The sequence below is a fragment of the Microtus pennsylvanicus genome, chromosome 19, assembly GCF_037038515.1.
Source record: "Microtus pennsylvanicus isolate mMicPen1 chromosome 19, mMicPen1.hap1, whole genome shotgun sequence".
NCBI lineage: Eukaryota > Metazoa > Chordata > Mammalia > Rodentia > Cricetidae > Microtus > Microtus pennsylvanicus.
Genome location: NC_134597.1, coordinates 3,798,683 through 3,812,591, shown reverse-complemented (window position 1 = coordinate 3,812,591; position 13,909 = coordinate 3,798,683). Strand labels below are relative to the sequence as shown.

The 13,909-nt window shown below is 42.8% G+C and overlaps 1 protein-coding gene across 5 annotated transcripts in view; it reads right to left on the bottom strand.

The window, feature by feature from the left end:
• Positions 1 to 6,494: 6,494 nt before the first annotated feature.
• The window catches only part of Dync1i1 (dynein cytoplasmic 1 intermediate chain 1), a 292,628-nt gene continuing 285,213 nt past the window's right edge, over positions 6,495 to 13,909 (bottom strand). For all 5 annotated transcript variants that reach the window (XM_075953462.1, XM_075953459.1, XM_075953461.1 and 2 more), the window contains one exon: positions 6,495 to 7,155. In XM_075953462.1, coding sequence (XP_075809577.1) covers positions 7,045 to 7,155 — 111 coding nt within the window. In that variant the 3' untranslated portion in view covers positions 6,495 to 7,044. The remainder of the gene's footprint in view (positions 7,156 to 13,909) is intronic.

The following is a 13,909-nucleotide window of genomic DNA, read 5'->3' as shown; positions in this document are numbered from 1 at the left end:
TTCCACTTTTAATCTGCAAGTTGTTTGAAAAGCTTTTTAATTCCATAGCAATGGGTTATCTATGTCCCCACATAAATTAGATCAGCTCTGGCTTCTGTGAGACATTGATCTCTTTTTCACTTTTTTTTTCTTTTTTCTGCTTTGAAACTTAAATCTTATAGAAATTTCTGCTTCTAGCCATAATGGAACAGTTGGGGAAATCAGAACCTAACAGAACTATATGATACTGTATATGATAGAGTGTTCTTCAAACAGCTGGTATGCAGCAAAGGAAGGGACTGTGAGCTTGGGGTGGGAAGGGATCAAAGATCATTGCTGAGGTCACCCGAGACAGTTTCCACCCACTGTGCAAAGGAGGAGAACCCAGAGACCCCAGACTAAACAGATAGATGTCTGACAGACTGACTTAGCTAGAATTTGTAGGACAAAGAAGCAACCAGAAGGAACCAATCCTAGAGGCAGCAGTGGACATTACAGAGGTGTCTCCAGCCTCAGCGGAAGTACCAATCTAGCTGTCTGTAAAAAGAACCTTGCCAAGACTAAGGAGGGAATCACTGAAGCCAAGGAAGAGTGAAAACTCTGAAACTCCTTGAAAAGAAAGAATTTTTGCTCTGAAAGCTGCAGGAACATCTTCACCCTACACAGCACACCAAGTGGGGTCCTCAGAGGAGTGGCCAGTGAGTAGCTAAATTCGGCAGACAGCAGTACTCCACTGCTCTTACTAAAGCCCAGAACGTGAGCCTCACCGGGATTCCACCGATTCCAAGTATTAACTGTCAGAATAAAAAAGTTATTCCTAACAAGATTAAAATAATTTTTAAAATTGTAAAGAAAAAAAACCGCCACAACGAGATGAAAAATTAATAGGAAACCCTGCTCTGGAAAAAGAGAGTTGTGGAACTAATATCAGAACATCAGGACAGCAATCATAAATAATGTGGTCAAGGAAGTAGCAGAGATCCTGAACCCCCCCACCATCTACCAAACGTGTGTGTGTGTGCACGCAGATGCGCGCATGCATGCGTGTGCACGCACATGTGTACATGTGTTTGTGCATTTGTGGACGTGAATTCCAGTTATGTGTGTGTGGAGATCACTGGACAATCTAGCTCTCTTTTCTCTGCCAGGCTAGCTGACCTGTGACCTTAGATGGTTTCTACTATCACTGCTTCCTGCATCACCATAGGAGAACTGGAATCACATGCTACCTTGCCAGCTTCACGTGGGTTCTGAGGCTTCAAACTCAGTTCCTCACACTCGGGCATTAAACCCTTCACCAAATGACTCATCTCCCCAGACTTGCCTGAGGTAGTTCTAGTACTGAAAGGAAGAAAAACAAAATCTGTCAATGAAATTTCCATTCTGACAAAAAAAAAAAATCATTCCGAGATAAAGGAGAAACTGTCTCAATGCCACAGAAGCAAGTGTAATATCGCGTGCCGAGCATCTTGACAATACGGACACTAGAGCGAACCCTTAAAGCTGAAATGAGAGGGCGGTGACCCAGATGACATGAAAGTTAAAGGGTCAAGGGTTGCCATGCTCGGTCGGTGCTTGAATGTACAAAGCCCTGGCTCAATTCTTGTATGTCAGATAAATGTTTATCAAGAAAAGATAACCTAGCTGTGTGCTTAGTAATGACTTCACAATACATAAATAAAAATGGAAAAACAAAAGGATCAGGTAGACAGATTCAAAACCATGGTTTGGCCTTTTGACGTCATGAATGTAGCCGTTAAAAGTTGATGAATAAAGCCAGGCATGGCGGCACCTGGGAGGCAGAGTTATGTACAGTAAAGCCAGGCATGGTGGCACCTGGGAGGCAGAGTTATGTAGAGTAAAGCCAGGCATGGCGGCACCTGGGAGGCAGAGTTATGTAGAGTAAAGCCAGGCATGGTGGCACCTGGGAGGCAGAGTTATGTACAGTAAAGCCAGGCATGGTGGCACCTGGGAGGCAGAGGCATATGGGTTTGGGTCTCTCTAACTTGGAGACTAGCCTGTTTTGCATATTGAGGGCCAGGGAAATGGGGGCTACATAGTGAGACTCTGTCTTCAGAACCTTAATGTTTATGTATTTCATGTATGTACTAAAGCATACAAACGGTTCTTTTCTCATTTTAACTCTATGACGAGGAGTGGCAGGTGCATTTTATTATTTTTGCTGTTATTGTTCTTCTAGACTATAGCTTTTCATACTGATATTGACCTTAGGCCCTGGGGGACTTGCTGCTCTCGCAGATTAAAAAGTTAATTGAAAAATCAGTCAGTCAGAAGAATGACCTTAATTAAAGGGTGGAACTTCAGAATGTGTGTATGGGGATTTATAAATTCAGTGTCCTCTACTGCAGAGGCCCTGTGATTCGTTACCTCATGGCAGAGTGGAGAGACCATGCAGCTTGAGTGGGTTGGTGAAGCTTAGAAGACACAGGCTTAAGACTACAGAGAACGCGGTTTGATTGTGAGAAGTCTCCCAGATGTTCAGGTGTTTGGATGCTTGCTCACCATCTGGTGCACTGTTTTGGAAAGCTGTGGAAGCTTGAAGTGTAGGGAGAGGCTGTGGAGGAGGTGGGTAGCGGAGCTAGCCTTGGGTTTGCATAGCTTGCCCCATTTCCTGTAAACTCTTTGTTTCCTGGCTTCGGACAATGTGGCTAGTCACGTCACACTTCCGCTGCCATGCCTCCCCATCATGGACTGCGTGTCTTAAACCATGAGTCAAAAGAAATCTTTGCCAGGGTTGCGCTGGCTAGGTGTTTCATCAGAGCAAGGAGAAAGGAACTAACAAGGAAGGTCCAAGTCAAATCATCCAGGGGATGGACCATTCTAGGGGCCTAAATCTTCTCACTCTGCTCTGATGATGTCAGCATTTGAGCAACATCACCTGATTGGCCATTATGAAAAATGACGACAACAGGGGTGAAGGGTGAGGGGGTGAAAGGTGAGGGGGTGAAAGGTGAGGAGTAGTGGCTTCTGCAAAGACTGATAAAGCTTGAAACAGGCTGGCAATAGGCATGGGGACTCGCTCCTGGCCCTTTCACCACCCACTCAAAGTGGTTTGACTGTGAAAATAGCCCCCATGTGTTCATGTTTGGGGATGACGGGTTGTACCACAGCTCCCTATGGCCCCCATCCATTTCCTGTTTATGGATGACTGGTTTTACAGTTCAGATCTCTGATCTATAAAGGGAACTTTTCCTCTGAACTGTCTTTCAAAGTCACTCCAGAAGATGGCTCTAACGTGGCTGTCCTCCATGTTTAACTTCCTCCCATGAATTGAGCCAACCTATATGTACACCAGGCTCTGACATGATTCTGCTGGTCATCCAGAGCCTGCCCCACCCCCACATATGGCCAGATATGCCAGCATGGGGGAGAGGCACTGATAAAATTTTGTTGGGTAACATTGGGGTCCTAGGCTACTTGCTTGTGCGGCTTGCTCAAATTCTTTGATTTTGGTCACAATTTCTATATTACCAACGGCTTCTAGGTCTGTCAGCTGTGTTCCAGTAGTGTGACACAGCTCAGCTTACAGTGGGACAGCGAAGTGCATGGTATGTCCATATCTTATGGCAACAGAGTTCTTTACTATAGGATGCGGTATTGATGATGGTGGCTATTCCAAAAATTCCGCACTGTCTCTCCTCACCACTGATGCGTGCATCGGAATTTCTGTGGCTGTGTTGCCCAAGCTTAGAGCTGCTTGTACTGCCAGACCTACAGCAAAGTCCACCCCCCGCTCTGTGTCCACCAAAATCCCTGACTTCCCCCTAGCCTTGGATTATAGGTGTGGAATGTGTTGACTTCAGAGTCCCAAATAGTCTACCAAGTGCTGGGCTTTCTTCTATGTGTTGAGAGTTCTAAATGTCAGCAGTTTCTCCTTTACCTTAGGAGGGAATATCTCAGTTTGCTCCTAACCACAGGGAGGATTGAAGGTCGCAAACAAGTTCACTGAGGTAACGGGTCACCACATCTTGTGTTCATTTCCTAGCCTCGTATTGCCGGTGGTGCGTGTGGTAGTCTGTTGTCACTCAATAAGATAGAATCACCTAGGGAGCACATCTCTGGGAGTGCCTATAACGGTGTTCCCAGAGAGGACTAACTGAGGAAGAAAGCCCTCCCCTCGAAGTAGGTAGCACCATCCAACATGGAACCCAGATAGAGAGAGCTCTGAGGCAGAGCCATGAGATCAGCATAGACACAGCTCCCACTCTAGACAGAGAGCTCCGAGGCAGAGCTGTGTGTGAGATCCGCAGAGACACGGACTCCCACTTCTTTGACCGTCCAACTCTTTCCCAGTGCCCCTTGGGAGCTTCCAGGCTGACAGGCTGGACTGGGACTGCTGACGTACTTGGCGTCTGCAGTAAGCAGCTATTGGGTTCACTGTTATACAGGAAGTCCTTGTTGAACCAAACATTCCCATTGTATATTGGGCAGCACTTCCTGTGGTTGCTATTGTTGTTGTTTTAGATTTGTTTTGTGTTGTAATAAGGTCTCCCAGCATAGCCCTGGCCTGGAACTCACTATGTAGACCAGGCTGGCCTCAAATTCAAAGAGATCTGCCTGTATCTGCCTCCTGAGTGCTGGGATTAAAGATGTGCGCCACCATGCCCAACCTAGCACTTTGAATTACAGCAGATTCTCATAGACATCAGGCAAAAGCCAGACCTGAGTATTATTCTCTTCACAATGTCCCCCATTCTATCAGTTACATGAAATCAATACACACTCATCACAGAGTCGGAGGGCCAAGTTGTGAGGATGGACAGAAGCTGGCCATCTCAGGGGCTTAATCAGGGACTTTAACATGCACCATCCAATGGCCTTCCCAGAAGTGACCCAGGTTTCTCTCATGGAAGCACTGCAATTGTTCTTCAGTCAAAACACATGGGCTTTTGATTTCCCCTTAATGATGGCTTAGTGTATGCCAACATTTTTGTTACTAGATTGCTTTTAGACTTAAAAATGTTTACATGTATTTGCTTTATGCATGCATGTCTGTGTGGGAGTGTGGAAGTCAGAAGACAACCCGTGGGAGTCAGTTCTCTCCTTCCCCCATATGAGTCCTGGCGGAAGTCAGGTCACCAGATTTTACTCCAATTGTTTTTAAGATTCCTTTTTTCTGTCTTGTACCTCCTCACACTATCATAATGGTATTTTGGTTTAGCTTTGCTTAAGTAAAAGGCCTACTGAAATATTTTCATAATCTAAAGGGAAATCCCTTTACTGCTAAAGATAAATTAGAATGTTCTCCTTTAACAAAACAGAAAGTCTGTAGCTGGGTAGTGGTGGCTCTCTGAAGACAGGCAGACTGATCTCGGAGTTTGAGGCTAGCCTGGTCTATAGAATGAGTTCCAGGGCAGCCAAGGCTATACACAGAGAAACCCCATCTCGATTGACGCTTCACCCCCTTACAAAATAAAAACTTCCAGAGAACAAAAACAAAATAAAATAAAAAACTAGGAAATATGCTGGAATTTTCAAATGTTTTTCTTTGTACTTCCATTCACTGAGTTTAAATACACATATATGAAGACATTCATTTTCATCTATGAAATGTTAACTTCTGTTTGGAAGGGAATTTGATTATGTGGGTACTATAGAGCACTTGGAGGAAAATATATCCTAAAAATTTATATATGTTTAAAGAATCTCTACCAAGAATGTGTGAATGGAAGTTTTCTTCCTAAAATATCAAGATCCTATTGACAATTTTTAAAAATGATTTAATTATAATTGATTTTTACTTTCTCTCTCTACCAATGAAATAACCCTTGGAAAAAAAAAAGAATGTTTTTTTTAAAGCTGTTTATAGGAGCATTCTCTAGTTGACTAGTAACTAACATAATTTCTAGTGGGAATTTAAACACACTCATTTCCAGAACATACAGCACTTGTTCACCTCAAGCTCTCCTTTCCTCTTCTACCATTTAACATTGTTTGTAAACATGGTGGCTTTGGTGACAGAACCAAGGGAGTGCCTACCTCCTAAAACCAGAACAACAACAATAAAAACAACAACAGCAACCAAGTCATACACACATGTAGCCTTATAAAACCAAAATGAAGAGTCTTGATTTAAGCCCACCGGGTTGGCCGCCTAACAGGTCATGTTTAATCTTTGACATGGTCCTCATGCATCGCTCCAACCCCTGTCAAAGCAAACTTCCTGTCAGGTTTTCCACTAAGCAAAAAACACTTACCCACAGCGATATAGACCTGATTTGGAACATTTTATTGATAATACTTGTGTCATATTTTGGAACCACAGATTTTTGTGGAAGGTTTTGCTAGCTTGAATGGTAAGTATCAATGGCCAACTATGTTTGAAATATTGTTAAAGTACCTAGAAATAATAGGCATTAAAATTCATTCCGTTCACTGCAGCAAACCTCTAAAGACTCCGTGTTCTCAGTGGAACTGGCATACTGTAATTGTTATTTGGAACTTAGTGTAACCTCAGCAGAAGCAGAGCAAATACAGGCCCCTCATTACCCACATGCTCGAAGATCGTTTATTTTAATGCTTTCAAATAAATATGTTCCATGCAGCACATTACAATAAATAAGGAGCAGCAATGTTCTTGTAGTAAATCCATTCATAATGTGAGTCACCATGTAAAACACCACATCTCGAGTCTTTGGCCCTGTACCATAGCATGAGGCACGCCACATCTGCACCCAATCATATCTGGCTTCATATGGATTTAATAGGACTGTACCAGAAGTCCATGTAAGCACAAATTCAACCAGAGGTTTCCAGCTATTAAATACAGCTACCAAGTAGTTAAAAGGCAACAACTAAACCCCTAAAGGGTTCCCTCCCCCTTTTGTTTTTGAGACAGAGACACCAAGGTAGAAATGTATGGCGGACTTTGGGTGAGTAGGTACGTGTGGAGTATATGGGGTAACCCTGCACACAGTATGGCCCCCCAAATGCCACAGAGATAGATACTGAGAGGACACCAAACACAGCACGGAGGCCTTGACTGCAGACTCTGCGTTCTGGCAGAGAAGGATGGGGGTCACAGGGAGCAGGCGCGTCTCACATCTAGGCAGCTAACTCTACCGCGCCTTCCTCCTCGCTGTCAGCCCTGTTGGCGCGGATCTCCACCAGGGTCCTGGCAAATCGAGTCCATTCATCATTGTGGGGAACCGCAAGCTGCAAAAGCAAATCAGTGGAGAAATGATAAGTACAGTAGTAACTCCTGGTATCTTACAGTCCTCGGTATCGGAACGGCTGCCTCACCAAAGAACGCAAAGGAAACCGAACACTCAGGGAATCAAGGAGGGACCTGAAGTGTGGCTCTTAACCTACAGTTTCCCTCTTAGAAAGGGCATCGCTCACGGAATGTATAAAACCTTTAAAATGTGCGTTAACCAAACAATCCCAGTGGCCACATTAAAGCACCCATAGTAAGGAGAGTTCTTTGTTCTTAGGTCCTAGGGTGAACTCGGCAAATAAAAGCTGCATTATTAACCACAGTTTCAGAATAACTGTGGCATTTTCTTTCTAGTCGAAGCAATCGATTTATTTTCTAAAGCACCATTAACGAATACATGGAGAAAGAATAGCCTACATATGCACGAAAATTTTTTACTATGAGGTCATGCTTGAGCATTTTCCCTGGACCTGTGTGATGATGCTCTGACTAACTGCAGTACGAATTAGCGTTGACTGAGGGCTCTCTTCTAAATACTTTATATATTAACTCTTCACAGCAGTCCTGGGTGGGGCAAATTTATTCTATGTATGTGAGCAAAATATTTCCATGTTATAGAAGGAGGAGGTGGACGAGGCATAGGGGGAAATCCTACTAAGGCTACATAACCAGCAAATACTTTTTCTAATATGTGATTTCAGTACTGAATTAATATGCTGTATTGATTTGTCAAAAGGGGAGATCTATAAACTTCCTGAATACTGTCTTCTGAATGTGCACAATTCAGTGAAGAGGAATCACCATGCCCTCGGTAGAAATGTCGCGTATCATTTTTTTAGCTGCGCTAGAAGATTATGATTTCACACATAGCATCCAACACTCAGTTGTTTAAAGAGGACAGAAAAGGGTTTGAAACAGAGCAGAGAGTACATTTGAAGATGAAAAGTTGGACTGAGAAGAACTCTGAAGGATTCATATAAAATAAAATTGATTTACACATTACAGTCATTTTCTTGGAGTTTAACCATATAAAATGATATGATCAATCCACTTACATACTAGGACTACACATGGTATCAATATATTCCATGCACATTAAGAACACAATCACCTTAATCAACACACATTATTGAAAGTAAAAAAAAAAGAGGAAGAAGGGAAATCTAAGCATTTAAATTAAGCCTATAGCATAATTTACCCACTTCACACAGCCAGATGATTTGAATCTTAAAATTTTTATTACAGGAAATAATAATCTCAGATACTGTCTGTTCCAGAAAATGTCCTAGAGAGTAGCAGTGTCATTCTGGAATGTATGACTTTGAGTTTTACCGAGGCCAAACGTTTCGAGAGAATAATTCTAGAAATAATGCCCAGGTGGGGAAGTGCTCCGCTTTATTGTCAGAAATGCCTCTCCAGCGAGAGTTTTCATTCACAAATAGGAGCAAGTTTGGAGTAGAAAACTAGAAATACTTTCCTGGTTATTGAAATGAATCTAAATTTCTCTTGTAGCAATGACAAAAATTCCCAGTAATATTAAACGCCATTACCCTTGGCTCAGCCCATCTTCCTTATGGTGGGCTCTTCTCCGTATTTCACTATTTCTTCACTTTTGTCTTCAATTTTACATAATACTGCCCTGGGGAAATGAAACCCCAAACATAAAAGATTCAGAATAGCTGACCCAAAGCATAAGCAGGCAAGAGGGTTGGTACCGTTTATGTACTAGGACATGGTCCTAGGACTAGGTCCATTTTCCTCTCCCTCCTCCAGCGCCTGGCAAAACACTTCCAAAAAACGGCCATGCAATACAAGCCCGAGGAGAGGCAGAAGCTGAATAAAAAAGACACTGACTTTTTCCTCACAAAATAAAGCTGAGAGAGAAAGCTAAAGCCCCCCAGACCTTTGTATGACTTTAAACAGTTGGAGAAATGTCTTCGCCAGTTCAACAGCTCATTGTTCACAAGCGGGTGAGGATGCCCACCAACTATAGACTAGACTATTGTTCCCCACGGTAAAAGCAAGCTAACAAATGCTGGCCCATGTAACATTTTATTGACAGCATGTATAGAACAGGAAAACAGGTGAATGCATTCCTGTTGTTTCGTGCAATAGTACGGGCCATGACCTTTGTTGAGCCTATAAAACATCAAGTTCCAATAGTGGCCAGACAGGTTGAGAATAAATTGACAATTATGTATGCTATATAAAACCAGACATTTAATGTCTAAAAAGTATATTTTTATCAAATCTAAACGTTTTCTACTAAATAAAATTATCCTAGTGATTAAACTATTTGGCCTCTTTCATGGAGATGAGATTAACATTTTAATGCTAAAGCATGACTTAACATATGAAAATTTGTCGTCGCAGACATTTACATATGCAAAGTAAGCTTCATTCTCATGGACATTTAAATATGCAGATTAAGCTTCACAGGCATTTTTACAATATTTGAACAGACTTCGTCCTCTTCCTGATCTGCTACTGTTTTGTGTGATACCCGCCCCAAACCCATACACACCACGGTATTTAAAAAGCAAACCTACTTTGCTTTGTTCACACCAAATTCTGAAACAGAACGTGATAGAAACACAATTGCTTCTAGAAACTTGGAGTCAATTTCCCTCCCTCGTGCTATGCTGCCTTTTCACCCAGTTGACTGTAAAAATAGCGTGAGGGGCTCGTGCTAGGTGGGGAAGGCACGCACAGACTGCTCCACTTCTAGACGTAAGCATCACATTAGGAAATGCTCAACGTGCGATCTTAGCTCCAACGCATGAGCGTAAATTCACAGGCCGCTTCCACACCCGAACGGATCATTGCTGGCGTTTGAGTTACTTGTAGGTGAGACAAACCGGGTGTCTCGCCAACAGGATGGCCACTCTTGTCAGCTTATGTCTGTGACTGTAAACAGAATCTGTTTGGACCGAGCTGTTCTTCTTACCCTTGGCAGTCCCCGGCCCTCGGAGCGATGGTGTTCTCAGAAAGAGCAAGGTGTGAGGCCGCAGAGGCACTGGCGCCTTTCTGACTACACCTTAGTCACCAGTGAGGAAAAGGCTTTGTTCTTGTTAAAGAATGACACCGCGCTTTATCCCAGCTGGTGCATGAACTTATCCAATATGCATCCAGCACGGACAACATGCCAGGCCCTGCGCCGGCGCTGGAGAGTCAGTGAGAACTCTTTTGAAACATGATGACCAGGAAATGGAGGTGAAAATTAATGCTGTTTTTTGGTGAGAACCGGTGAACACTGGCATAGATTATTTTTTTTTAAACTTTACTGGTGTTCAGAAACAGAATTATATGAGCAGCAAGCTCTTACAGTAAGTGATGTCTCTCTATTAAACATGTATCTAGGACAAGAGCTGACACCATTTCTTCATCCTTTCTACAGTTTCTATCCAGTCATGAAAGGCTAAATCCAGAGCACCTGAGCATCCTTGGATGACTCCCCTGCCCCTTGCAAATAATGTTTCTAAAGAATTCCCACTTATATATGACAGGGTGGCTCATGCCTTTAATGCTAGCACTCAGGAGGCCAGCCTGGTCTACATAGTGAATTCTAGGATAGCCTGGGCTACATATTGAAACCAGATCTCAAAAAAATTACATTATGATGGGAAAAATATTATTTCTAATGGTGATGATAATTAAAACTACTAGAGAGGCCACAGGTAGACAAGCATGCAGAGGGAAGTTCAAGCAGTGCCGGAAGGGCCTTGTAAAAACTGTCTGCCACCGAACCGACTTGGATCTGAAAACGTTTTCTACTTCAGATTCGTCTGCTGGAGTCACACAGGAGGTCAGGGGTGACTCACATCTTCCCTCTGTGTCTCAGAGCAGGGCTTACCAATAGGCCATCTATCCTGACAGATAACGGCTGCCTAAGTTTTGGGTAAGTGTTTAAAGCATTTGAATGCCTTAAGCACAAAGACAATAAAATCTCAGCTCTTAAAGTACTCACCTTTTATAGATATGGAATGACCCTGTTTTTACAGCCAAGGAACTGGAGGCCAGAGGGAGTTATTGAGGTAGCAATTTGGCCTTAAGGAAGAGGGAAAATGAACCTCACATTTGGCCAGGACACTCAAGGCTAACTCTTATTTCAGTGGCTGCCAATGGCCAGGCACTTAACTTCTCATTGCCTCAATTGTCAAATGGGGATGGGGACATCTGACCATTTACCAACAGAGACATGAAGAGGCCGTGAACAGTGATCCGAGCTAAGTGGACTGAGTCCGGCATGCAGGATTCACGCTGTAAGTTGTCCCTCAGTGAAACAGGTGCCTGAACCGAAAGATAGCTGACGTGACCACATCAGCTCTTCGGGACTACTCTGAGGACTGTTTTCTTCTTGAAGATGAATTCCGACGGTTGTAAGAACATTAAGAAACGAGTTTTTACCCCCATGGAAAAAGGGAAATAAAGGGAGCTAAGCTGTTGGCTCAAGTCATCTTCACAAGTACTTGTGGGGTACGTAAGAGGCCTCTGTGGCTGAATGGCAGGCAGGCAATGAGTTTTGAGTCACTTATTAAAAGATTCTAAAGACTGTAATCCAAGATTCTTAGGGGACAGAAGGTCAAAAGCAAAGAGCAAAAGTGTAAAAGTTGTGGGATAAAAAAGCCATGTGTGTGGGCGGTTTTAGCCTCTTCCCCTCCCCTCCTGCGTCTGTCACTGGGTCAGGGCTCTGCCCCTCTCTCTGGCAGAGTGGATGGGTAGACTGTAGACTCACCCTTCCTTCGGGATGCAGTGGTCTGACCGTGGGGTGTCGTGCCTGGCCATCTAGGGTGCCGTGCAGGAGACACAGATGGGAGAGCAGCCAGAGTTGGAGAGGAAAGTCAGGACTGACTCTCATTTACCACAGAGAGTAGCTAATCGCCCTTGCTTTCTCAGCTCGTCCCTTTGTGCTGTGTGTCCTTAGGCAACTTCTCTGATCTCCCTTATTGACAGGAAGGAAATTTGAGAGTGCGTCTCCTGACTGATGGGAGCATGAGAAAGGCAAAAATACAATCAACACAGTGCCTGGCCCTTGGCAAAGCCCAGTAAGTGAGGTTTCCTATTTCTCTTTCTCAGGATTTATTCTCTTCTTTTCTAATTTTTCTTGGTTTCTTTTTTTCCACTTCTTTCCCTCTTATCTTTCTCCCATTTTTTTCCACCTACCTAGAACTGCACTTTTTAGTTTATTTTAAAGAACATTTTATTTCTCTGAAAGTAATACAAATGACTTCTTAAATATTTCTTTGAAAAACAATAGCTATCTGTCTTTCACAGCTAAAATGTAAAGAAAGAGATTTTTGAGAGTATAAGAGAATTTCTGTCAGTTACTTTTTATTATCTATTAAAAATGAAATTTAAAATACATGGATTTCTTCTAGCTATATATACAAATACTCCCCCCCCCATTGTTTTCATTTTTCACATATGACCAATGCCTTCCAATGCAGCTATTTTTCTCTTGTTATAGCATTTTCTGCAGCAGGATTCTACATTTTTTTTTAACCTTAAGCTGTAAGGCTTGATTATTGCTGAACATGCTGTTAGAAAAATCAAGAGACTATTTATAATCGGGGTTAGACACACAAATATCATTCCTGTGTCCCTTTTTATAGGCACAGAGCTAACCGTTCTCAACAGTCCTCAGTCACGCCTCCCTCATTTTTCAGTAAATTCTAAGGATTTATAGTCCATGGCAGCTGATTTTAAATAACTCCAGTAAAGACTATGTTTCAAGGATCACGTCTATACTTCATTAAATAGCTGCAATAACTTCTACCTATGAATACTTTTCATGATAAAATATATACCACGCAGTACTTACAAACCTTGGATAATTTAAAAACCTTGGCTAATTAAGAGATTAGAAAATACTCCTTAATCTCAATTAGGTTTCTCAGTTCCATTAATCATGGCAAACAAACCAAGAGAGGCAGTCTCTAAATGCACAGTTTGTGGAAGTGTGGCCCATCAGTATCTTTGCAATCTTTCAATTAGATGGAGTCATTTTAAACAGTCTGTGGGACTATTGCATTAACCACCAATTTTGAACAGACAATTTCATCTTCTGTATTAACACCAACACGAAAGTTTTCTGCAAAAAAAGATAATGTGCAAATAACCTTTATATTTTAATGCACATTCTTTTTTTGTAGTGCATTTACAGAAACCAGGGAAGCTTACGTAGGTTTTCACAGAGACAGTTAAACTTCCATGTACTCAAAAGGTTAAAACAAGACAAGTTCCTGACACAGTTATTAATGGCACCCGAATTCAGGAGAATGTTAACCCACTGGCTTGCAAATACGCATTTGTGTTCAGAGCAAGCCTGTATTTTTTAAGGACAATTCCTTTTGCCACACACACAGACGGAAGCAAAGTGGGAGGTAACAGGCACTGAGACGGCCACCGTGGAGCGGCCAGGCAGACCCGCTTGCTTCACATAAATGCAGCTTTGCTATGTTTAATTCTCAGAGAGGCAAGGCCCACATCAGGTTAACAGTGGACGAAACCACGAGCTAGAATCCCATCCCGGGATGCAGCTACATGGGGCGAAGACATAGGATAGCCAGCATTCTGTCACACCGCAGACGCTCATAACTTAGTCTCGGGAGAAGTCAGGAAAGCAGAGCACACTCACGTCTGCCCAGTAGACTGCTGTCACCAGCCCGTCATAGGGTAAAACTGTTACAACGGTTACTTGCTTTCTAACTTTGTCCTCTCTGGGGTATCTGTTTCTGAATTTGTTTTCTCTGT